Source organism: Arvicanthis niloticus, chromosome 6 (assembly GCF_011762505.2).
Source record: "Arvicanthis niloticus isolate mArvNil1 chromosome 6, mArvNil1.pat.X, whole genome shotgun sequence".
In the NCBI taxonomy this organism is placed as follows: Eukaryota; Metazoa; Chordata; class Mammalia; order Rodentia; family Muridae; genus Arvicanthis; species Arvicanthis niloticus.
Genome location: NC_047663.1, coordinates 59929861 through 59954882, shown reverse-complemented (window position 1 = coordinate 59954882; position 25022 = coordinate 59929861). Strand labels below are relative to the sequence as shown.

At 50.7% G+C, this 25022-nt stretch overlaps 2 protein-coding genes and 1 pseudogene across 3 annotated transcripts in view; 1 reads left to right on the top strand and 2 right to left on the bottom strand.

Moving 5' to 3' along the window:
- The first annotated feature begins 4331 nt into the window (after positions 1–4331).
- Positions 4332–24375, top strand: LOC117710805 (GRB2-related adapter protein). Its single transcript, XM_034506036.2, has 5 exons — positions 4332–4491; positions 12138–12235; positions 15956–16078; positions 21736–21904; positions 23511–24375. Exons 1-5 carry the CDS (start codon positions 4414–4416, stop codon positions 23694–23696), a joined length of 654 nt encoding a protein of 217 aa, XP_034361927.1. The 5' UTR covers positions 4332–4413; the 3' UTR covers positions 23697–24375.
- On the bottom strand, positions 9656–10124 carry LOC117710806 (large ribosomal subunit protein eL32 pseudogene; annotated as a pseudogene).
- Positions 23926–25022, bottom strand: part of Slc5a10 (solute carrier family 5 member 10) — a 47005-nt gene continuing 45908 nt past the window's right edge. For both annotated transcript variants that reach the window (XM_076936685.1, XM_034506033.2), the window contains one exon: positions 23926–24988. In XM_076936685.1, the coding sequence (XP_076792800.1) occupies positions 24882–24988 (107 nt within the window). In that variant the 3' untranslated portion in view covers positions 23926–24881. The remainder of the gene's footprint in view (positions 24989–25022) is intronic.

Here is a 25022-nt window from a genome sequence, read left to right as displayed (position 1 = left end):
GACTGCGGGCAGGCTCAACAAATCAGACTTGGCCACGAGGTCCTAACAACAATGGGGAACCACAGTGAAAAGTAGAGACTTCACTGTAGTCACGTTTGAAAGAAGAGATAAAGAGTCCAGTGGCCTTGTCTGTTTTCAGGAGGCTAAACAGAGGAAGCAAGGGGGCAGGAAACACAACCCATGCTTACTTAGGCAGTCCTGGCAAGGTGTGCTTTAGCTGACCATCAGCTCAGCTCTGGATCTGCCAAGTAGTTCAAGAAGTCTTTATTGTTCAAGGAGATGGTCATGCATGGTGGGTAGCTACCCTCTGCTTGGGGTCTGACCTATGGACTCATGATTGCTGGGGCAGTTTCATTCCATAGTATGAAGGTATTCATTAACCAGTCTAGATGTTCAAGGAATCCAAGATGACTGTGAGGAAGAGGCGCAGGAAGGACTGAGAGACAGCAGGAAACAGAGCTCAGGGCTGGTGAGTGCATCTGGGCCTGTAGCTACTACCCCTCTTCACCAGCTCTGGATGGCTCATCCTCTTTCTAGGCTGTACAAATCAAAGGGTTCTCCAGAATCTCTGAGAGTTGAGCCGTGTTTGCCCTCCCATGAAGAGCCGACGCTCAGCCCACACACTGCCCTAGCCAAGTGCAATTGGCAGCCTGGGCTCCCCATCTTGAAAACCCGACTTCTGGAGGAGAAGCATTCCCCATATCTGATTGGGGTGGGTAGATGCCAGCCCTCAGCTACTTTGTTCTGAGGCTAGAAAGCCTCAGCTGACAGTGAAGTGGAAAGAGGCAGCCTAACTTCCTGCCGCCATGAGTCTGTGGTGGGTGGGCAAGGGCAAGGAGCAGAGGCAGTGGTCCTGAGGAGGCCTGGATGGGTCACTTGGGCCTCAAGAGCAAACCATCACTCCATGCTGTCCCCCTTTTTTGATCTCCCCTCAACTGTTATATTTTTTCTAATATGCCGTGTGTGTGTGTGTGTGTGTGTGTGTGTGTGTGTGTGTGTGTGTGTGAGAGAGAGAGAGAGAGAGAGAGAGAGAGAGAGAGAGAGAGAGAGAGAGAGAGATAGGTGGCTTACCACTGCCCACTGGTCTCATTTGTGGCTTTCCAGTTGTCACCTACAGCTACGTTGTCAGAAATGAATACAGGAGCCATGTGAAAAATGGCCCGTTCAACAAACAGAGCTGGCAAAACTAGATGTCTACTTTCAGAACAAAATCAGATCCATAAATTCCACCCCACACAAGATCAGTTGAAACTGGATCAAAGACCTTGATGTAAAACTGGAAACACTGAAACTTCTGAGAAAAACTTCAAAGGTCTACAGTAAATAAGAACTGAATGAGATGCAGGGTGGTGTAGCACACACCTTTAATCCCAGCACTCGGGAGGCAGAGGCAAGGGACTCTCTGAGTTTGTGGCCAGCCTGGTCTACAGAGCGAGTTCCAGGACAGCCAGGGCTACACAGAGAAACCCTGTCTCAGAAAACAAACAAACAAATGGATGAGTGCTGAAGACAGTGACTTCTGCCAGGTGCAGTGGCCCATGGTGGGTAACTGCCTTCTCTGTGAGGAGGTCTGTCCTACTGGCTTCTGGTTGCCGGGGTAGTGGTGGGGTGGGGTAGTTCTCAGTCCTTGTCAAAAGGATGTTTATCAGCCTGTTCTATCATACAAAGAACTGCAAAAATTAAACACTATGAAACCCCAAACTGACAATCAAGGAATGGGCTGATGCATTGCAGACATTCTCAAAAGTAGCCAGTAAACATTTTTTTTTTTTTTAAATTAAATAAAGCCAGGTGGATCTCTGAGCTTGAGGCCAGCCTGGTCTATATATAGGAAGAGTCCCAGGACATCCAGGGCTACACAGAGAAATCTTGGCTCAAAAAAGAACTAAAAACATAAAACAGTAAATAAAATATTTTAACCAGGCATATTAGCATACAGCACTTTAATCCCAGCCCTTGGGAGACAGAGGCAGACGGATCTCTGAGTTGGAGTCCAGCCTGGACTACACAGTGAGTCCCAGGACAGCCGGGGCTACACAGAGAAATCTTGTCTAGAAAAGAACAAACAAATAAAAAAAATTGGTCAACCCCTGTAGCCATCAGAGAAACGGATCCTAAAACTACTTAGCTATCTTAACCTCACCCTGTTCAGAGTGGTCATTATCAAGAAACAGACAGTACATGCTGGTGCCGATGTAGAGAAAGGGGACTCCTTATTCACTGCTGGTTGGAGTATAAACTGGTGCTGCCACCAAAGAAACCAGCGTGGTGGTTTCAAAGCTAAGATTAGAACCACCGTATGATGCAGCGATCGCACTCCAGGGCACGTACCCAAAGGCCTGTAGCCTACCACAGAGATATCATACGTGCATACTCCTTGCTGCTTTAACGCAATGGCTGGGAAACAGAATCAGCCTAGATGTCAATCAAATGTCAAATGATGACCAGGTCATAACAATGTGGTATGTACACAGTGGAAATCTGTTCCTCTTCAAAGAAAACTGGAAATTTCAGGAAAACAGATAGAACTAGAAAGTATTACCTTAAAGGAGGTAGCCCAAGCTTGGAAAAAAAAAGCTTCATGCTCTTTCTCATATCGTAGTTTGTAAAGTGTACATGTACCAATTGAGGGGAAACACGGGTAAGCCTAAAACTAGAAAGGAGGCCAAGAGAGAGTAAAAAGAGGTTCTGAGGAAGAGAGGGGGTGAGTGAGTGCAAAGGTCACATAGGACATGACATCAGGAAGGAGGGATTGGAGGAGAGGGAGAAATAAAGAGGGAGGAGAATTATTATTATTATTTATAGTGCACTTTATTCAGCAATGTCACTCTGATATACCTAGTTGTTCATATTCTGATTTTTTAAAAATTAATTACATTTTAGACAGGAATGTTCATTAAAAATATAAAAGCATGGCTGGGTACAATGGAACACAGCTTTAATTTCAACACTCTGGAGGCAGAGGCAGGTGGATCTTTGTGAGACCAGCCTGGTCTACACAGTTACACAGAGAGTTCTAAGACAGTCAGGGACACATAGAGAAATGCCTTTTAAAAAATCACACACACACACACACGTATATATGTGTATATATATATATATATATCTTGCCTTTCCCTTTCTTGAGATGTGTGTGTGTGTGTGTTTATGAATGTTTTGACTGCATGCATTTCTGTGCACATACATGTGTTTTTGATGCTCACAGGAGCCAAAAGAGGGTGACAGAGCTTCTAGAACTGGAGGTTACAGATGGCTACAAAGGTGCTGGGAAACAAACCCTGGTTCTCTGGAAGAGTAGCCTGTGCTCTTAACCACTGAGCCATCTCCCCATCCTCTAGGAAACCATCTCCTTAAAAAAAAAATCTGGCTTCATCTGGATCTGGTTCCCATCCCACAGTCTGGGTTCTCTGCAGCTGTCCCTGTGTGTTTGGAGAATACTGGTTCTCTGTGGTTCCTGGTGGAGAACTCTGGTTCCAAATGTATAGCTGTGTTTCTCCACTCACACGACTGCTGACTGCACCAATGTCACAGCCCTTAACAACCTCACAGAAGAGGACTCCTGGGCAAGTAGGAAAGGGTGGTGTGCCCACCACAGTGGCTGGAGCCTGGGGTTTGCTTGCTGTGGAGTACCCAAGGGGGTACATTTGGGAGCTATGTGGAGCAGGTGAGAGGAGATGGTTAGAAGGGACTTGAACATGGGCTGGAATTTAGATTTGAGGTGGTGGGTGCTAAGGAATCTCTGTAAGTGTCAGTAGTGTTCTGGCTAGATTTGTTATTCAACTTGACACAAGTCAGGGTCATCTGGGAAGAAGCAACTTCAGTTGAGAATTGGCCTGTAGACAAGTCTGTGTGGGGGGTGTTCTCCTGATTAATGGTAGGTGTGGAAGAGTCTAGTTCTCCATAGTTAGTTCTACCCCTGGGAAGGTTGTTCTGGGTGTATAAGAAAGCAGGCTGAGCAAGTCATGGGAAGCAAAACAGTAAGCAGTGTCCCTCCGTGGTCTCCGCTTCAGTTCCTGCCTTCAAGTTCTTGCTCTGGCTTTCCTGATACCCTATAACCTAAGCTAAACAAACCCTTTCCTCCCAAGTTGCTTTTGGTTTTGGTGTTTATCACAGCAATAGAAACCCTATATAAGACAAATAAAAAATGTGGAGGCTGAAAGACAGAGGCCAAGCACGAGACAGCATCATCCAACAATGGGGACTCCCCCACAGCCAAAGTGGGTTTGTAAGCACACCCTCCCTGAGCTATGACAAGGGTGACATGTCTTTGCTTCCTGTTTCTCCCCCATCAAGGGCAGTTTCCGGCTGCAGCTTCAAAAGAACAAATATTCAAAACAAAGGAAGTGGTCCTCAACTGCAGGAAGCAGGAAGCTGTAGCTGCTGAGTTCTAGGCTGAAGCCCAGGGACAGTGGGATGGAGTCCGTGGCCCTGTACAGCTTCCAGGCCACCGAGAGTGACGAGCTGGCCTTCAACAAGGGGGACACGCTTAAGGTACAGAGGGCTGGAGCAAGGCTGAGTGGGTCAACAGGGCTGGCAGGGTTGGAACTAGCACCCCAGATGGTCCTGGTGGTCTGGGATATGAGGGACATGCTCAGGTTAGCTGCCTCTGCCCTCTTCAGTTTCCTCATTTAGGAAATGAGAATAGTGTTTATTAGTGATTCTTCCTTTGAGGTCATTGTGAGAGTTTGAGGCAGCTGCCGCAGTGCCTGGCAGGAGTTGCTTCAATCCCACAGTTTTCTAGGTTGTTTGTTTTTTAAGAAAAGAAGTTTAATAGACAAGTTTTGAGATAAGTAACACAGAGAGAGAGAGAGAGAGAGAGAGAGAGAGAGAGAGAGAGAGACAGACAGACAGAGAGAGAGAGAGAGAGAGAGAGAGAGAGACAGACAGACAGACAGACAGACAGACAGACAGACAGAGAGGGAGAAACAGACAGAGAGACCGGGAGACACAGAGAGGCAGAGATCATGTGTATGTATGTGTGTGTGTGAGAGAGTGTCTGTGTGTGTGTGTGTGTGTGTGTGTGTGTGCATGAGAGAGAGAGAGAGACAGAGATAGAGACAGAGACAGAGACAGAGTCTAAAATAAGCAGACATCCTAACCTAATTGGGCTAAAATAGCTGGTATTAAGCTGTATTCAGGGGAAAGGGGAAATAGAATGATATACTTCATTTGCACTCACCTGGGCAGCTTTGAATCGCAGTGGTGGCCTTCCAAGTCATTAGACACATGAGTGTGTGAAATCTCTACCTGGGATGTCCTTACTTAGAAGTTTGTGTATGACGGTAGAGCCGAGGCGCCGCAGTAGAGGTTTGGAGAGTGGCTATAATGAATCATGGGCGCTGGAATGCTAATGGCCCATCCTGTGCCTTCCACTGTCCCTCTTGTGACCTCCTGGAGCAACAGGCACAGGGCTAGGTGGCTACCACCCTGAGCCCTGGCTCCAACATTCAAGCATGAAGAGCCATCCCGTGCATGGGTCCCAGGCTCAGTGTGGAGCTCTTGGGTGTGGAAGACCACTGCCTGGCTGCAGTGAGCAAGAATCAGAAAGGTGTCTGTATGTGTGTAGTGTAGCATGAACCAACCTCCATTGCTTTAACTCTTGGGCCTTTCTTTGTTCAGTCCCCTGGGTGTCTAAAGCTCTAAGCTGGGGTTCTAAAGCAGCCACATAACTTTGTGCACCCCCTTCTTCAAGCTAAGGTGCTAGCACCTGTGTCTACCTAAGCTGTTGGCTCTGGGTCCTGTGCACCCTCAACCAGTTTGGCCTCAGAAAGGCGTCCAGTGGGAGACTGTACAGATCCAAGTTTAGTTCAGAGGCCTCAGCTATCTGGAGACCAGCATGAGGTATATCTTTCACACACAGTTGAGGCTGGAGGGTAGCTGGCCCACAAGAAGTAGGGATGCTGTGTAGAAGATTCTGGCCTGGGCTCAGAGGGACCGTGCCATCCCTGGGGTACCTACTGTGCAGAGTGATAGCCTCCTCCTTCACAGCCTTCCAATAAGCAGGGAGTCTACTAGAGAAAGAGGAGGAGGGTTATCTATGCATCAGAAGTCGTGAGAATGGGGACCTGAAAGTACAAGGCGGCAGCTTGCACAGTTGGCTTTCAGTGAGGGAATTGAAGGAGAGCACAAGAGGCTCACATCAAGCCCAGGAGGCTATGGGTAGTTGGCAGCCCTTGTGGAGCAACTTCCCCCTTCACTCGTTTGACAAGCACCAGGCTTAGTCAAGCTTCATGCAAGGGCATAGGGATGGAGGCAGGAGACTGAGGGTTGGGAAGGCTGCTTGTAGGTGAGGAAATTGGAGGAACTTCTCAAAAGAGTTGTGGAAACCTGGGGACTGAAAAAGCTGTTTGTGCAAAGAGCCTGGGGGAGAGGGAGCACCCAGCTCAGAGCTTGAGGGAGGGGGAGCACTCAGCCCAGAGCCTGGGGGAAAGGGAACACTCAGCTCAGAGCCTGGGGGAGAGGAAGCATCAAGCCCAGAGCCTGGGGAGAGGGAGCATCAAGCCCAGAGTCTGGGGAAAGGGAGCACAGAGTCCAGAAACAGCTCCCCTGAATTCTCCTCAAAGCAGGACCTTGACCTGTTTGAAGAGTTTGACTGAAGTGTGAGAGGGAAGGAGTCTGGGACTGTTGAGTGAGAAGAGACACGGAAGTAGCTCAGACTAAGAAAAATTTCTTAAGCTAAATGACAATAAGATGTAAAGAGTTCTTTTTTGTCTGGTTTGGTTTGGTTTGGTTTGGTTTGGTTTGGTTTGGTTTTTCGACATAGGGCTTCTCTGTGTAGCCCTGACTGTCCTGGAACTCACTATATAGACCAGGCTGGCCTTGAACTTAGAGATCTGCCTGCCTCTGCCTACCCGGTGTTGGAATTAAAGGCACTTGCCACTCTGCCTGGCTTTAAATATGTCCAGAAATGGGAAAACAGACAAGGGACACAAACAGAAACTTGCTAGAGACAATTTGAGCAGGTCACTGCCCACACTGTGTGATTTCATTGTATTTTTACTTTAATTAATGTATTATTTTGAGATAGAATCTTGCTATGTAGCCCTAGCTGGCCTCTGCCTCTGCCTCTCCCTCTCTGGTGCTGTAACCAACTGTGTTCACCATCGTGCTCAGCACCACTTTAAGAACAACTTGCTTTTGAAAAAAAAAAACAAAACAAAAAAAAAAAAAAAAAACTTCAAGGTTACTGAGAGCACTGAGAAGTTTGTGCTTCCTTGTTGGGGTGGCAGACAGGTGAAGTGACATAATGATCTAGGGCAGTGGTTCTCAACCTTCCTAATGCTGTGACCTTTAATACAGTCCCCACCTGTGGTGACCCCACCCATACATTATTTTCAATGCTACTTCATAACTGTAATATTGATACTGTTGTGAATTGCTATGTAAATATCTGTGTTTTCCAGTGGTCTTAGGTGACCCTGTAAAAGGGTTGTTCAACCCCCAAAGGGGTTACAGTCTACAGGTTGAGAACCACTGATTTAGATGACTATCTTGGAAACATAAAAAGCTTTAAATTTTTGCACTAGAAGTCAGGCGGTGGTGGTGCACGCCTTTAATCTTAGCACTTGGGAGGCAGGGGCAGGCAGATCTCTGTGAGTCTGAGGCCAGCCTGGTCTACAGAGCAAGTTCCATGATAGTCAGGACTACACATAGAGAAATTGTGTCTTGAAGAAAAACAATTTTTTTTTTGCACTAGGCCAGATGGCATGTCCCTGTAGTCCAGATGGCATGTCCCTGTAATCCAGATGGCATGTCCCTGTAGTCCAGATGGCACTCCTGATGCTGAAGCAATTGCCTGGGCAGCATTGGAAATCCTATCTCAAAATGAATAAATGAAAAAATAATCTGCTGTATGGCCCAGAAACTCCCTTTATAACCAGACAGGCACCTTTCTTGCACCAGCCAGGACTCTGAAGCATCTGGAAGCAGGTCCTAGATCCAGGTCTAGACTCCAGCTAATCACGAGAAAGCAAACAGCCAGGGAGACAGGATTGCCACCTCCAGGCAGCTGGCGTTCCGGTGGTGCACACAGCGCAAATTAGATACAGAAGTGAACCTGTGTAGGTGCGGTGGAACAGCCATGATCGATGCACCGAGGAGACTGAGTATGTAGCCTTACCACTCTGTGGAAGGATCAGCACCAGCTGGATGGGGGTGGGGCCGAAGCCCATCCTCTCCATCCCAGAGCACCTGAGCATGCAGAACGGTCAGGGCTGTCCAAGGGCAAAATTACATTCTTTTTGCCACAGTACACTTGTAGAGGTCAGAGAACAACCTGTAGAACTTAGTTCTCCCCTGCCACCATGTGGGTCCCAGGAATCAAACCCAAGTCATCAAGCTTGGCAGCAAGTACCTTGATCTGCTGAGCCATCTCCCTGGCCCTCTCGTTTTTTGAGACAAAGTCTTCTTGTGAAGTCCAGGCTGTCCTTGAATTCACTAGCCCAGGCTAGCTTCAAAACTGCAGTAATTCTCCTGCCTCACCTCCTCAGTGCTGAAATTGAGAGGCTCACACACTGCAGCCGTGCCCTTTTTTTCTTGCAGTGTTAGGGATGAACTCAGGACCTCATGCATCCTGGGCAAACGCCCTCCCTCTAGGTCTCACTTCACGGCCCCTGCACTGCCTGCTCCTGCCACCCCTTCTGTGTTGATTTTAACTGGCTGTGCTTTAGACCTGTTTCAGACTGGCAGCAAAACTGCACAGATAAAAGAGGGTGTCCCCACTGTTGTAGTCTGCTGCCAGCTGCTAGCCATGGTCATGATGAGCTGGGTTGATGTATTCCTACTGACCACCACCCATCCACACTTCCTAATGCATTTCAATTTGTTAACATACTATGTTAAATATTGCTCACTATCTTCATTCTGAGATTTTTGGCATCGTTTTGAATTTGACCCCAGAATGCTTCCCTACCTCACTATAGCCTCTCCCTGCTGTCAGTAGCTTGGATACGTTAGAGCCCTGTGTCCTGCAGCTCCTTTCCTCTCTGACCAGGGTTCCCTGTGTGCTGGTGTCCAACCCCTCCCCCATTAGGCTCTGGTGGGTGTTACTATGTCACACCAAGTGGTGCCAGCTTGCAGGAGGGACACAACTTCCTCTCCAGGTGCTGCTCAGAAAATGTAGGTGGAAACCCCCTAGACCACAGGCTTTCTCAGGACACGTGGCCCAGGGGTGAAGGCCCTCTTTGGCAGGCAGGTCCTTCTAGGTAGACAGAAGCCATTGTTAGCTAGAGAATAAACATGGTGCTATTCTCCCTCTCCCTCTCCCTCTCCCTCTCCCTCTCCCTCTCCCTCTCCCTCTCCCTCTCCCTCTCCCTCTCCCTCTCCCTCTCCCTCTCTTCTTGTACACACACACACACACACACACACACACACACACACACACACACACTCACACACACAATCTCTCCATGATTAGCCCCAGGGACTCAGACTGATATCTCCCTAGGAAGCTGATGGCACAGTGCACCCTAGCAGCCTGCCCCTGAATCCTTCCAGCTCTGGACTCCTGCCTGGAATCTGAGCATCTCTCCCTGCCCCTCCCTCCCCTCTGGTCATGGAGCTAGTGCAGTGCTCCTCAGACCCATGGCCTTTTTTCTTTTTTTCTTTTTCTTTTTTGGCAGTTTTTGTGGTTTTATTTAAACACAAAACATGCACGCAAGCCATCTATTCATTTTCTTCGCTGTGTAGCCTGGCGTTGGGATTGGTGACTCTGATGGCCAGCTGTGCTGTTCTTTCTACGATGGCTTTCCGGTTCTTAGAGGACACATTGTGAGCAATCTCAGCACAGTAAGACTTGTTGCACATCAGCAGCACTTCCAGCTCCTTGACATTGTGGAACAGAAACTTTCGGAAGCCGCTGGGCAGCATGTGCTTGGTTTTCTTGTTGCTCCCATAACCAATGTTGGGCATCAAGATCTGGCCCTTGAATCTTCTCCGCACCCTGTTGTCAATGCCTCTGGGTTTCCGCCAGTTTCGCTTAATTTTCACATATCGGTCTGACTGGTGCCTGATGAACTTCTTGGTCCTCTTTTTGACGATCTTGGGCTTCACCAGAGGCCGGAGGGCAGCCATGATGCCGCTAAAGAGATGGCAGCCACCTCCCCATGGCCTTTTTTCAAGGGGCCAAAGTTGGGTCCATCTCAGAGCCTCTGCCCTGACTGTCCCCCTATTCCTTCTACCTTGGACACTATCCCCTTATCTTTTCATCATTGATTTCTTTTTCTTTTGTTGGTGAAGGGTGGAGAACCACAAACAGAGCCTAACCATGTAGTCCAAACAGACCTGGAACCCCAAAATCCTCCTGTCCCAGGTCCTTTCCTATAAACTGGGGTATCTCCTCTGTGTGAGTGCGCACGTGCACATGTGCATGTGTGTGACTCTGTGTGCCCCTCTGGTAGCCCCTTGTCCAGACACTGGCTCCCTGACACTCCTTGCTGCATGAAGCTGCTATTTGTCTCTCAGCTTCTTTAAGGGACAAGTTCCTATCACTCACAGCACCTCCAGGACTTCTTTTATTGTCTGCACCCAGTAGGTGCTCAGTGAAGCTGTCAGTGACTCCATCTGGGGGCAGTAGGAAGGCCAACAGCAAGCAGGGCCAGTGGTGGGACAGACTCTGAACTTGATCTAGGATGCAGTACTAACCTGAAGTGTGTTCTCTGGAGGGGGGTGTCCCACAGCTCCAAAGGTCGAGGGCTCCATCAACAGTAAGAATTCATCGAGGTAAGCATAGAAGCATCCTGGTCTGCGCAAAGACATGGATGGAGGCAGAACAGCACATGGCTGGGGTTAAGAACAGTGGCCACATGGGAACTATAGCATGAGGCCTTGCATGGTTGGCCACAGCTATACCTATTAACAGACAAGCAAAAGTCTGGAGCTAGTGCAGGGCTTCAGCTAGTGCTGGAGCAAAATCCCTGGAGACAACGGAAGTAGCCAGAGCTCAAGAGCAGTGGCTAGGATTTTCTTCTTAAGCTGTGGCCACATTGGGGAAATTTTGTTTCATTTAGAGTGAAAGTGGTTCTGAGCCAGCTACCTGCTTCCGTCTGTCCAGCTATCCACTCCTTCTGTCCAGCCCTGCTGACCTTCTTCAGGCCAGAAAGGAAGGAAGGGCTCAGCCTGGCTTCAGTGCCTCTCTAGGGGTGGGGGCTCAGGACTGGGCTGCATCTCACTTGCAGATCATACATGCAGACATGTAGACATATCAGTTTTCCCATTTCTATTGCCCTGGTACAGAAGGGAGCCAGCTCTGCAGCCTGCTCCTAAGCAGAGAAGGTCCTCAGGCTTGGGTCCAGGGACAAGGCAGGGGTCCAGTGGGGTGAGAGCCAGTGGGCCAAGTCCCCCAAGCCAAGCATTGCCAAATCTCCATACCAACTGTAGGGGCTGTGTATGCTGTGCTGCCCTGGCCAGGTCCACTCCTTCTCTAAGCCTGTCCAGGAAACGGCACTTGGTGATGTCAGCTTCTTTAGCGTGCTTGAGAACTGGAGTGACACAGGGCAAATGTATTCATGGGATGGAAGGTGCTGTCCCCTCCCTAGGCCTGCTTCCCACCCTTCAGTGGTTCACCCAGTGACTTTCTTCAGTGGTTCACCCAGTGACTTTCTACGCAGTTCTAGCCAGTTCACCTGGGGTGATAGGGACACAGACTTGGATGGTATCTGTGGGGCTCAAGCATCTGGGAACTGAATTCATCAGAACATGGGATCTTTTTTTTGCTCCCCTATTTTCAAACCTTACTATCATCCCAAACACTAAATACATGTGACCTGAGGTAGCCACCTATTGGAGCCCTCTGACCCATCTGGGGGCCTCCAACTTCATATCATATCTCAGTGGTCATTGAGTGGCTGTTCTGGGCTCCTGAGAACACAGCTCTGTCAAGAACCAAGGAGCACAGGTCTACTCCCTGTCCCTGAGGTCCCTGGGGGTCTGGATGGAAGAGTGTAAAGGCCATGCCCTAACCCCAAACCTGCCCTGGTTCAGCTGTCTCACCAGGAGGCACAGGCCTCCTGTAGATGTCCACCTGCCACTAGGTAGGCTTGGCCTATGAGATGCAATAGGTCCTCATCCAGGCTCTGTCCTCTGGGAAAGGCCTGGGACCTCAGCAGGTGGATGAGTAAACATATTGCTCCTTCTCACAGATCCTGAACATGGAAGATGACCAGAACTGGTACAAGGCCGAGCTCCGAGGAGCCGAAGGTTTTGTTCCCAAGAACTACATCCGTGTAAAGCCACACCCGTGAGTAGTCACCACTGCCACCATCCACCTGGAGGCTATGCGACCCCATCTTGCCTTGCCAGAGCCAAGCTGCTTGGGATGGCCCTGGATACAACACACCCCAAGAAGATGAGCACTGGCTCACTGGCCTGGGACTTGGATAGGCTAGAAGTACAGTTTGGCCCAGATGTCTCAGGCCTGAGACCTAGGTCAGGCTCTTAGCAGATGGCATCCAGTATTGATCTCAGAATGTCTGGGCAGCTAAATGATCCTTGAACACCAACTCGATATACCTTAAATGGCATCCGGGTCATTGATCTGGTTCCAGAGAGCCAGAAACAGGGACAGGGGATCAGAATGGTGGGATACATGGGGCACAGAAAGTATGTGTAGAAAGGCAGGCAGCATCAGGGTGTCTCTCAGGAAAGGTGACAATGAGTGAGATGCTGAGGTATATATAGGAGTTGGCTGTGTAGACAAGGGAATGACTTTCAGTATTTGTGGGGGAAGGTGGAAAGAGGGAGGAAGCCAAAACAAGGTAAGGAAAGCAATGAACAGAACCTTTAGTACAGGGGACAGGCAGGAAGAGCTTCAGGCGCTGAGACAAGGGAACAGAGAGCCATGGGGGTGCCGGGCGGAGGGGGGAGCTCAGTCAGCATGGGGGAGCTGTGCTGTGTGGCTGTGTGGAAGGGAAGGAGGTACAGGGTGGATCCCCAAGGGTATTTCCTCTTTGTCTTTTTTTCTACTTGTTTCCAAAGCTGCTGCCACCTCATTGCCACCTCTGGCTTCCTCTGCTATACATAGCCCTGTTCCGGGTCCTCATCCCTAACCACTCTGCTGGCTTTCCTGCATGGCACACCCCCACCCAGAGACAGGTGAAGGAGGACACAGATGAAGAGAAAGAAGCATAGCATGCTGCCTGGGTGCTAGCCAGGCAAGGTCTGGGGCATGCAGGAGCTCAGGCCTGGGTGGTCACAGGGAGGGCTTAAGGCAGAGGTCGGAAGGCTGTAGGGTCTGAATTGCTAACAGACCTGACCCGGGGCCAGGAGAGGGATTGCAAGGGCTGCAGTCCTCAGTCAGGCTGTCATGGGACCCAGGACAAAGGAGGGTTCATCGGGATACTCAAGAGTCAAGGAACCCAAGCCCCTGGTGTCTGGAAGGCAGGCCTGACCACCTGCCTGTGTTTGGACCAAGCAGGGTCATGATCAGGTCCTCCCCAGATCCTAAGGTGCTTGCTGAATAACTGGCCCAGTTTGGTCATCTTAGGCCCTACCCTGGCCCAAAACAGATGTGAGGGTCATCCCGTCTTGAGTGTAAAGGCTCTGAATGTGGTAGTGGGGAGAGAGGGGGCTGTAGTCCTAGAAGGCTTCTGCCTATGCCAGGCCCACCCTGAGCCCCAGGATATCCTCTGCCTCTGGACCAGGAGATGCAGACCCTGTGTTCTCAGTGGAGTTGAAGGGTAGTGAGGTGATTGTAGGGGCAGGGAGGGCTCCTCAGCAAAAGCATAGGCCCCTGGGCCTGAAGGTTCAAATAGAAGTTTGCCAGGGATGACAGAAACAGGTCCAGGGATGTGTGGGAGGTGGGGTATGAAGCATGTTATGAAAGTGGCTGGCAGAAACACCTTCAGCTGTTCCTATAGCTGCCCACTGCCCGCCTAGGTGGGAACTATTAACATCATTATATAGGCTGGGCGGTGGTGGTACACACCTTTAATCCCAACACTTGGGAGATAGAGGCAGATGGATCTTTGAGTTTGAGGCCAGCCCAGTATATAGAACGAGTTCCAGGACAGCCAAGGCTACACTGAGAAATCCTGTCTCAGACAAATGAACACACAAACAACAACAAAACCCATATAGACCAGCAGAGGCACAGAGAGACTGGGTGGCTTGTCCAGGATTACTTAGCCTGCAAGAAGTAGACTGGGATTGTGGCTGGTGGTGGAGGCCCTTCATGAGCCACCAGAGAGGGACAGAAAGCCTGTGAGCAGCTGGGTGTGGGTGAACCTCAGACTCGATAAGCAGCCTCTCAGGAGACCCCAGTCCTCCCTGGGTTTCAATTTCCACCCCAGTCCAAGAAGCAACATTAGTTAACGTATAGTCAAACATGGAGTGGTGAGAACTGAGATTTAGAACTTCCTTCAACTGTCCTTCAAGCAGCTGACCCTTCTTCTGTAACTCACAGCCTACTAGACCCATCCCACCATGACTCTGTCACTGTCACTCAGTTGTCCCACCTCTCACCTCTGCTGTAGAGACTGTATTGGGGTTCTCTCTCTCTCTCTCTCTGTCTCTCTCTCTGTCTCTCTCTCTGTCTCTGTCTGTCTGTCTCTGTCTGTCTGTCTGTCTGTCTGTCTGTCTCTCTCTCTCTCTCTCTCTCTCTCTCTCTCTCTCACACACACACACACACACACACAGTTAATCTAACAATGGCTGGCTATGAACAGAAAGTCCAAGAACCTAGTAGTTGCTCAGTCCACAGAGCTGGACGTCTCAGCTGATTCAGTACACACTGGAATCCTGAAGTCAGCTCTAATGGAAGTATGGACTTTCAGTGAAGGAATGGACTTGCCATCAAGTCAATGGCAGGCAGGGAGAGAGCAAAGACTTCCTTCCTCCATATCTTTACATAGGCTTTCAGTAGGTATGGCCCAGATTAGAGGTGGGCTATCCTAGTTCCAAAGATCTGGATTAAAATATGTCTTCTAGGCTGGAGAGATGGCTCAGTGGTTAAGAGTACAGGCTACTCTTCCAGAGGTCCTGAGTTCAAATCTCAGCAACTACATGGTGGTTCACAACCATCTGTAATGGAATCTAATGCCCTCTTCTTGTGTGTCAGGGCACTCATATACATAAAATAAGTAAATCTTTTAAAAAATAGATTTTTGGTGGTGGCGCACGCCTTTAATCCCAGCACTCGGGAGGCAGAGGTAGGCATATTTCTGAGTTTGAGGCCAGCCTGGTCTACAGAGTGAGTTCCAGGACAGCCAGGGCTACACAGAGAAACCCTGTCTCGGAAAAAAAAAACAAAAACAAAAACAAAAACAAAAAAATAAAAAATAGATTTTTAAAAAAAGTATGTCTTTCTACCTCAGAGATTCAAATCAGAAGTAGATCTTCCCACTTCAAATTAAGCAAAAATCCCTCACAGGTGTGCCTTCTATTTGAGGGTTTTAGTTAATTCCAGATGTAGTCAAGTTGACAACCAAAAATAGCCACCACTGAGACCAAGTCTCTCTTTCTCTCTCTCTCTCTCTCTCTCTCTCTCTCTCTCTCTCTCTCTCTCTCTCTCTCTCTTTCTTTTTTTTGGTAGCAACTGCATCAGGCATCTCACAACCACCTGTAACTCCAACTCTAGGAGACCTGACACCCTGTTCTGGACTCATGTGCATGTACCCCAACCCCTGCATGTAATACACATAATTTAAAAAATAATAAAAATAAATCTTAAAAAAAAGAAAGATAATCTCCCTCTACAAGTCAGACTGAGGCGTGCCAGTGGTGGAGAGCCTGACTCTGGTTTTTTTATCTTGGGTGTGGGTTTGCCTGGCCTGGTAAGAAACAGCAGGGACTGATTGCCTCAGCTCTGGATTGCCTCTCCTATGTGACCTTAATTTTCTTCCCTATTTCCCAATTTCCCCACGTGTAAAATGGTCACAATGATACCATTGAGGAGGGAATGAGGGCCAGCCCTGCCACCAACCTAACGGATACCTGCAGACACTGTCCCCTCTCCCCACAGGTGGTACTCAGGCAGAATTTCTCGACAGCTGGCTGAAGAGACTCTGATGAAACGCAACCACCTCGGAGCCTTCCTGATCCGAGAGAGCGAGAGTTCCCCTGGCGAGTTCTCAGTTTCTGTGAAGTGAGCTCCAGGGCGGAGCGGGTGGGTGTGGGGGCAGGGGGCAGGTCTGGCAGGGCCACTGACTGCTTGGGAGATTCTTGATTGGGGGGGGGGAGGATGCCCAATGAAGCCCTAGGCTGGCGTCCAGAAAGTTCTGCTGACAGGGTCCCACTTGACAATTTTGTTGAGAGGACAGACTCTGAGGCCAGGTACTTCTAATTCTCATGCTGTCACTTTGTGGCTGTGTGGCACAGGACCAGTTACTTAACCCTGCTGAGCCTGTTTCCTCATAGATAAAATAGGTCATTGGAAGTATGAGTCAGTAGACCTAAAGCAGAATGCTGTATTTACTCCATAGGGAGGAACTCAGACCTTATAAGATAGTGCCTGGCAACAAAGCCAAGGCAGGGGTGCTGGACCGGGGGACCATGTGATGAACACGGTGGCTCCTCAGTCTGGTAAAGCAGAAGGGACTGAGGGCAGCTGGGTCAGCCCCTCGCTGCCAACCCTGGTGGGTTATTGACTTCTAAGTTAAGCCAGGCTGGCTTGTAGCTGGGAAACAACACTAAAGAGGACAGAAATGGCTGTATTGCAGAGACAGAAAACAAGGAAACACATTCATGGGAGGTGAGGGGTTATTGTGAAGGGTCTCTGAGCTGGGAGGGAATCTCCTGCCTGGTGCAGGGGAGACTTCTAGGCAGAGGGAGCTGCAGTGCAAAGCCCCAGGGTGAGATGTCCCGGATGTCTTGTGCAAGAACCCCAAAGCCATGTGGTGGGAGCAGAAGGAAACAAGGCATAGGGCCTGCCTGGCTCACACTCAGAGAGAGGGGGCCACACGGTAGAGGACTGGTACACAGTTTGGGTTTTCTCTCAGAGCAATAGGGAGCCATGAGGGGTAGAGAAGAGGATGAGGAAGTTCCATCCATAGCAGCCCCCCCTGCTGGCTATGAGGAGGAGGGACTTTTGTGGGGAAGGCAGCAGGAGAAGCGGGCCTGACGACATGGCTTAGGGACTCTGTTGCCTGACTGTGCCTGGAGTAGTGGAATGCAACATGCTACTGTGCTAAAGGGACAGAGGAAGGTGTGGCCTATCTATGGCTCTTCAAGAATGCTTGCTCTCAGGCCAGGCTTGACCTCTGGCCAGTGGCTTTCCACCACAGGCATTCCAAGGATCAGGGCCGTGTGTGAAGACCCCGTGGCTCCTGTGGACTGCTGACCCTCCCTTCGGCTCTGATTGCCTGTGGCGCAGCAAGGCCCACACCAGGGTGGGGCTATTGCTCTAAGGCTGCAGCCCGATGCGTCATCACATGTTCTGTCTCCTGCAGTCGCTTGGCAGCCACCCTAACCGTGCAGCAGCTATTGGCTACTCCAGGAGGGTTCCCCCCACACCTTCTCCAGTTTTCTTGCCCCTCTGTCACCGTATGTACAGGAAGGTTCCATACCCGAGTCTGGCCTGGACATCCTTGCCTCTTAACTCCCTAAAGGTCACAGCAGGCAGTGATTTCTAGGGATTATGCCACTTGGAGGATAGCCCAGTCTCAGTAACTCCTGGAAGCTTCCCGAAGTCCCAAGATCACCTAGCCCACACTGCTGGGTGCTGGGGCACCCAGCACAGATCAGGCCCAAAGTAGGAGCAGAGAGAAACCTGTCCCATCACACTCCTCTTGAGCTCCCCACAGATCCAGGCTACCTTGGCAGCTCTTGAAGGGTGGCCCTGGCTAGCCACCCTGGGTCAGGGGCAGAAGGACAGAAGCCAGGAAGCATGATGCAATACACATAGACCCAGAAGCTCCACCATGAGCAGGTGCAGAAGGAAGTCCACAAACAGAGGACATACTCTGAGAGGAGAAGGGGGTGGCAGAGCCAGGCCTTAAGCACGTGTGGAAGCTCTGCTGGGGTCTGGGGGTGTCAGGCACAGGAAACAATGTGTGGAGATCAGATCAGAGGTTGTACAGCGAGGTCTGTTTAGATGTTAACAAGCTTGACCAGAAGGGGAGATGGCAGTGTGCGGGGACAGGTTTTCAGTAGGCGAGCTCAGCAGATACATGATGTGCAAAGAAATCCTGGCACACGTCCACCAGTCCCTTCTCAAGAAATCCTGGGGCACCCACCCACGTTAGAAGTGGCTGGCCAGAGCTTCCCCAGCTCAGCACTGCGATTACACTTACGGCCACCAGGTGGCCATCTTCACCCTCACTTCCTCTTAGGCTGGGTCAGGGATCTTGAAATTGACTTCCAGAACAGGAATGAGTCCCAGCTCCGATACCCCCTAGCCCTGAAATCCAGGCAAGTTATCCTGGGAGCCTCAGCTTCTCTGCCCCCGAAGTAGTATTGGTATGAATAGAGCTCTGCTCTGGATGTACACTGTCTAACTATGGCCCAAGGTGGACTGAAGGGGAGCCCCCTGTTCCGAGGCCACTTCTGGCCCCATTGCTCTTGCCCAGGGCTCTCTGGAAGACAAACTAGTTGGAGATATTGGGTGCTTGGTCTCCCCCTGGTTTTGCTTGGGATTGATGTATGACTTTAGTCAGGCTCTGGTCCTGTCTTGGTGGTCATTCTTCACCTGCGATCCCAAGGTCAACCTGACAACCTGGGGTATAGATATCCTCCGTCCTCCCTGCCATGGATCTCCCGCAGGTCCATGCCAAGACACATAAAGTTGTCACAGGTGGTTTTATGGGCCTTGGGTGCTGAACAGTACCAACAGCCACAGCCAGTCCATTGGGCAGGTTTCAGAGAGTTGACCCCCTTGAGCTCACTGGCTGGCACTTGTCTGCCTAACTTTCCCTTCATACTTCTATCCAGACCCCTGAGACCCCTCTGTCATGGTTGATGGGAGGTAGACACCAATTGAAGTGTCTTGCTTCCTTTCTGGCCATGGGGACCTTAGAGTTAGTACACACTTGTCTCTACCATCAGACTGGTGCCTTGGAGTTAGCATACACTTATCTATCAGACTGGGGTCACACCAAGCACCCACTGTGAACCAGGTCCTGTCCCTGGGGCCACCACAAAATAGGATGAAGGTCCTTGTTCCCTGCGTGCTGCTCCAGTGATAAAGAGCACAGGATTAGTAAATAATGGGGCCTGGGAAAAATGAGAAGGTCTGGGCTGCCGAATCCCAGTGTGCAGGTAAGGAAACCCACACTTGGTGGTGAGAAACTTACTACTGAGCTCTAGTGTCCTGGTGGACCATTTTCTCAGACACAGAGACCTGGTAGAGAACTGTCTCCCCTACGCCCAGTCCTTCCAAAGCCATCCCTGTTCTCCCTGTGTGCTGCAGTAAGGACTAGGCTCTCCTTTGTTCCCCAGTGGATAGAGCAGTGAGTGCCCAGTCCTGGCCCATGTGAACCTCAGCTCCTGCCCACCTAACCTTGGCTCCCCTCTGCTGCTGCTGCAGCTAGGCAGGAAAAACTTGCTGAGCGAGACAGGCCTGACGAAGACCTTGAGTTTTCTGATGCAGGGACCAGGCACAGCACAGTCACAGTGGGGGTTGGGGTCAGGGTCACAAAGTGCTGCCCAGCAAGGGATGCCGGCAAGTCACCTCCATAGAGGTGGGAATTGGTAAAAACACAGTGTACTAGGATATACTACAGATACCAAGAGTCCAGTCCATGCTGCCTTTTCTCCAGAACTCAACTCTGGGGCTTGGGGACAGGGTGGGGTTCTGATGAGCAGTGTGGGATGGTGACATAGAGGGACTGACCCCCCTCGCAGACAGCCTAGCCCTCCTTAGCTGGGAAACAGGGGCAGCTATGGGCAGGTGGCAGAAAGGACAAGCCAAGCCACATACAGCCTTGACTGTTGCACTGCCCAGCCCTGGAGATTTCCCAGCTGACAGGTTGGAAAGTTCCAGAACTCCTGGCCCCATGCCCTGTCCCCCAGTTCTCCCATGGGATCCAAGAGCATTCCTCTGCAAAGTTCTCCAAGCCTCAGGCTCTGAGCTGCTTATGGAGGAACAAGAATTTAGGAGTTCAGAGTCTGCCCTGCCCCACCCCATTCTGCCTTTCTCTGCACTTTTAGCCACACTCAACCAGCTGCTCATAATGACCCCTCCCCATGCAGCTACACCTGAGGCCAGCGAGGTAGACCTATTGTCCCCTGCCCACCTCCAGCATCTACAGCTTAGTCACTGCAAACACTACGCTGTCAGCTCATAAGCAGTTTTGTCTGAGTCTCAGGTAGAAGCCTGAGAAGAAGCCTCCTTTTGGAGAAACCGGCCCTTCCGAAGGAGCACAGCAGGGCTGTAGCTGTTGGTAGGGCTGGCCCAAGGCCAGGTCACCTGGTGGCTACAGCCCCTATGGAAAAGCCCTCAGCAAATTCTGTGGTGAGGGTCCCTCAGGGCGGCTCTGTGATAAAAGCTGAAGGCAAAGAGAGCTTGTTCGGACCCTCAGGGGAGCTTCATCTCTCCATTCAGGTGCCTGTATGCAGTCTTTGTGAGTTCTGTGAGCAATAAAGCTGGATCAGGATGCAGGGACCCAAGTTGAACCCTGACCCCAATGGTGACTGTGATATTGGCTCTCCAGAGGGGGGCATTTATCAGGGATTTGAACATGAGTAGGAATTCGAGAATTCTTTCCTACTGGAAGGTCAAGGCCAAGAGAGATGCTTGTTTATGTAGTCCATGCTGGCCTCAAACTGGACTCTGGGGTTACAGGTTTGAGGTGACGCCCTCTCCAGACTTTAGACTGGGCTGGGCAGGGAGTGTCCTTGGATTCATCCTAAACCTTCACTGTTAACCTCGTCCCTGGGCCTGGGGAGAGACTGAGCAGTGGAGGGCCTCGAGGTGGGGCTACAGAACTCAAGAGGGGGTTGGTCTCTCTGGAGGGCACAGCCCTGGGAGCAGGCCGCATTGGGAATATCTGGGATTTATAGTCCCAATGGGAGTGACAACTGCCATTGTCACCACGAGTAATCAATCGGAGAGTTCCTGTGAGCATTTTTGATGAGAGGCAGCCCCACCCAGCCTTCCTGTGGATTTCTGAACAGGTTGTGGCTGCACTCGGGTCTTAGTTTCCCTCCTGTTCATTGGGCCAGGAGGCAGGACGAGAAAAGGGGTCCCAGAACTTATAGCTGCTGCCATTCTGCTCACACATGCTAGCAGGCTGTCCTGGTGTGCAACAGGTTAGCTAGGCCCAGGCAGGTCCCTCACAGGATGGTCTGGTTTACGGGGACTGGGACTTGGTACAGTTTGGTGCATTGGTTGGAAAGGCTGAGCAAAGAAAGAAAAAGAAAGAGGCCACTGGTGTCAGAGAGGTCAGAAAAGACAAGAAGTCAGAAGGCAGCCATAGGAGTCTCTTGAGGACATGAAATGTTCAGAACATCTGAGTGTCTCTCACAGGTACAGTTTGGTGGGAGGCAGGAAGATCTTGGGACTCAATCCTCAGAGTACTGTGAGAACTGAGGGGGCAGGGGGAAGAAAGATAGGGGAACATTTTTCAGCTTTCTTCTCTGAATTAAGTGCTATCTCTATATAAAAGCGAGGTTCAGAGATGTTGAATGACTTGCTTGATGTCACATAGCTAGGAAGTGGCCTTGTTAGCACCCATACCCTGAATCTCATATTCTACTGCCAGGATGGCTCCCAGCATCTTTGCCTCTTTTGACTCCAGATCTCCCAAGAACAGGATCTGGCTCCAAAGGTGGGGGCAGGTCTGACATATTGGGTCTTCCCCCCAGTTATGGCGACCAGGTGCAGCACTTCAAAGTGCTTCGAGAGGCCTCAGGGAAGTACTTCCTGTGGGAGGAGAAGTTCAACTCCCTCAATGAGCTGGTCGACTTCTACCGAACCACCACCATCGCTAAGAGGCGGCAGATCTTCCTGTGTGATGAGCAACCACTGAGCAAGGTAAAGACAGGACTAGAAGGCCTGAGTCTGAGGGGTATCTCCTTGCATTCCCCAGAAGCTCAGGTCGCCAAAGTGACATGAGTATGGTCCCTACAGGAGTTAAGGATGGGACAGGGCAGAAACTCCATTTTGCCAACACAGACTGAAATAGTCTGGGGTATGCAGTAGGTGCTCAATAAGTGCTTGTTAATAAATGTATGTCTGGGCATCTGCTGAGTCCTACACCTGAGCTGCTCTATGCATTCTGACTTAGGTTTTGGTTTCAGGATTTTTGTTTTGAGGCAGGGTCTTTCTATGGATCTCGTGCTGGCCTGAAATGCACTATGTAGAACAGATGGGCCTTGAAATCTCATAGTGATCCTCCTACCTCAGCCTCCCAACCGCTGGGATGAGCCTGTTACTCTGCAGTATGAGCACCTCACTGTTCCCGTTATACAGATAAGGAAACCAAGGCTGAGAGCGAGTGAGCTCATGAGAACTTCTGGTCTCTGCTCCCCGAGGAGTAGCTGAATTTGTACAGGATGTGGGCAGTGTGACCCTCAGGGACAAGGCCGGGCTGGGCCCAGCATGTAGGGAGATCCATCCACCCCTGCTCTTCACAATAACAGCAATTTGCCAGCAGCCTGCCCTTTCATCAAGGAGCCCGGAGCAGCTCTCACTCTCATTAGGATGATGACACCGGCCAACTGGGTTATTAGCGCAGCTCAGTGTTTTGCTTAGAGGCTGGGACAAATCAGGATCTGGACATATTTGAACTTGAGTGCTGTGGAGAGGGAGGGGAGTGTGACTTCAGCCAAGGTTGGGGAGGGGGCCAACTTCGCACAATCAGGCCTTGTGTTTTTCTCCTCTTTCCTGATAGCCTGCTATGTGGCCTGGGGGCTCACTTCAACCCTTAGCTGGGCCTCAGTTTCCCCTCAATAGGATAACCCATTCAATAGGATAGGTTTGCTTTACCAGGAGAGATACACTGTGATTTCAGAGACCCCAATAGTGCCCACATGGCTCCAATGCCCAGCCTGGTGAGTTAAGGCCAGCTGAAAGCTTTCTGAGACCCAGTCTACCAAACCCCTGCACTGGCTCTGCCAGAGCCCTGGGGTCACCCATTGGCAGGGGGCAGGGTGAGCTTCTTCCTTCCTGGGCAGAGCCTACTGATCCTATCATGTTTTGAAGTTCTGCAGGCTCAGCAGAGGCAGAGGAGAGCCCTGTGCTGGGCACTGCAGGTACCTGGCAAGGGCAGTTGGGAAAACACTGAAGCCAAAGAGTTAAAAATGAGCTGATGCCACGCCCAGACCTGAGAGCAGAGAGCAGAAAGCCTGAGGGGGCTGTGGCAGAAACTTCTCCTTAGCAATTTCTAAGCCATCAAGCACTTCCATGCTGGCATCAGTTACCATGTGTTTGTGGGCTCAGAGGTAGGACCCAGAGAGAATCAGAAGCCTAACCAAATCCCACCAGAGACCCAGGACTTAAGTTCCACACACTACCTGAGCAGCAGAGGGTCCATGGCCCCTCCCCCAAGCAGAAACTCACTTCTCCCATGGGACTCCTGGGGACAGACAGCTTGCTGCCTCCAAAGGCACTAACTATTCTGCCCCCTATTTCTCTACAGCCATCCCGGGCTTGCTTTGCCCAGGCCCAGTTTGACTTCTCGGCACAGGACCCATCTCAGCTCAGCCTCCGCCGAGGTGACATCGTGGAAGTTGTGGAGCGTGAGGACCCACACTGGTGGCGGGGTCGAGCAGGCGGGCGCCTGGGCTTCTTCCCACGGAGCTATGTGCAACCGGTACACTTGTGACGACAAAAGACCAGAGGAGTGATGCTCTGGGCTCAGCTTCTTCACACTAACCAGGGCCAATATTGGTCACCACCAGGCTGGGGGCAGAAGCTTCTGGCCTGACTGCTTCCCATTGGTCTCTGAGTTTGTGACATCACCTGCCACTGACAAGGCCCATCATCTCCCGACTTGAGGACCAATTGCTAATGGCTAGGGCCAGCTTAGAAAGCGCTTCTTTTGAGCGGCCACCTGCTGCCCATCTTCCAAAGGCCTTTCAGGTTGTGCAATTTACTGGGAACTGGCTTAGCCCTGGGCAACCTCAACTTCCATAAGAGTGCAAAGTTGCTCCCACCCCAACAGCTTGGAGCCTCCTGGCCTTACCCCACCAGCACTGGAATGAGGTTCTAGAGAGGTGAATCCAGTTGGAAAAGGCCTGATAGACACAGAAGCAATGCAGCGGGTCCCCTCTTGTTGGTTACAGGCAGAGCGCAGCTTGGAGGCCTTGGCTATGCAGGTTCAGAAGGAACAGCCAGACTATGGCCAGCATTGAGTGAATGTCCAGTGCAAGGGGGTGGTGCCTGGCCATAGGGGAATCCTGAGCTGCTGCTACCCAGAGTCAGAGCATCTTCAGATTGGGAAAACTGAGTCAGATTTGGCAAGGCCTGGTATGCATGGTGCTGGGCTTTGGAGTGGGGGTGGGGAGAGAGAGAGAGAGAGAGAGAGAGAGAGAGAGAGAGAGAGAGAGAGAAAGAGAGAGAGAGAGAGAGAGAGAGAGAGAAGTAGAGAAGTAGAGATAGAAAAAAAGAGACAGAGAGAGAAAACCTCTGTGGCTGTCTTTAGTCCCTTAAAGAGCCCAGGTTGCAGGCACCTGGGGTTCTCCCTGAGTCCAGGGCTGATTCAAGATCCTCCAAGCTGTGAGCCTGGCATACCCAATGCTCCCAACCTGTACCTACATATTCAAAATAAAACATTAACCAGTGGACGCCAATCTTTCTCCCCATATCTGACTTTTTAAAGTGCTGCTTTCTAAATGATTCGCCACTATATTCTCATAACTCCACGTCTGCTGGCTCATCCAGACACTTGGTATTGATCCGCTGTGTATCTGTGGGCACACTGTTTCTTTGGGCCTTCATGTCCAACCCAGGAAAGAAGGTGGTCCTGAGGAATTGAAGATCCCGCCTTTCCACTGGTGTGGTGGCAGCATCAGGCAAAATAGGCATAGAAAAAAATGTTGACACACATGAGGAAGATGGCATTGAAATTACACACACGGGTCCAGAAAGCATGTTTCTGCGGTGTTTGACCATCACCTAGAAGAGGGTGAAGTAGGCCAGTGAGTGGCGA

What these genes read in the sequence shown, in the direction of transcription:
- LOC117710805 (XM_034506036.2), top strand. Translation starts at nt 4,414, where the DNA reads ATGGAGTCCGTGGCCCTGTACAGCTTCCAGGCCACCGAGAGTGACGAG. An exon ending in ACAAGGGGGACACGCTTAAG is followed by an intron (nt 4,492 to 12,137) that starts GTACAGAGGGCT and finishes TCCTTCTCACAG; the next exon opens with ATCCTGAACATGGAAGATGA. An exon ending in GAGTTCTCAGTTTCTGTGAA is followed by an intron (nt 16,079 to 21,735) that starts GTGAGCTCCAGG and finishes TCTTCCCCCCAG; the next exon opens with TTATGGCGACCAGGTGCAGC.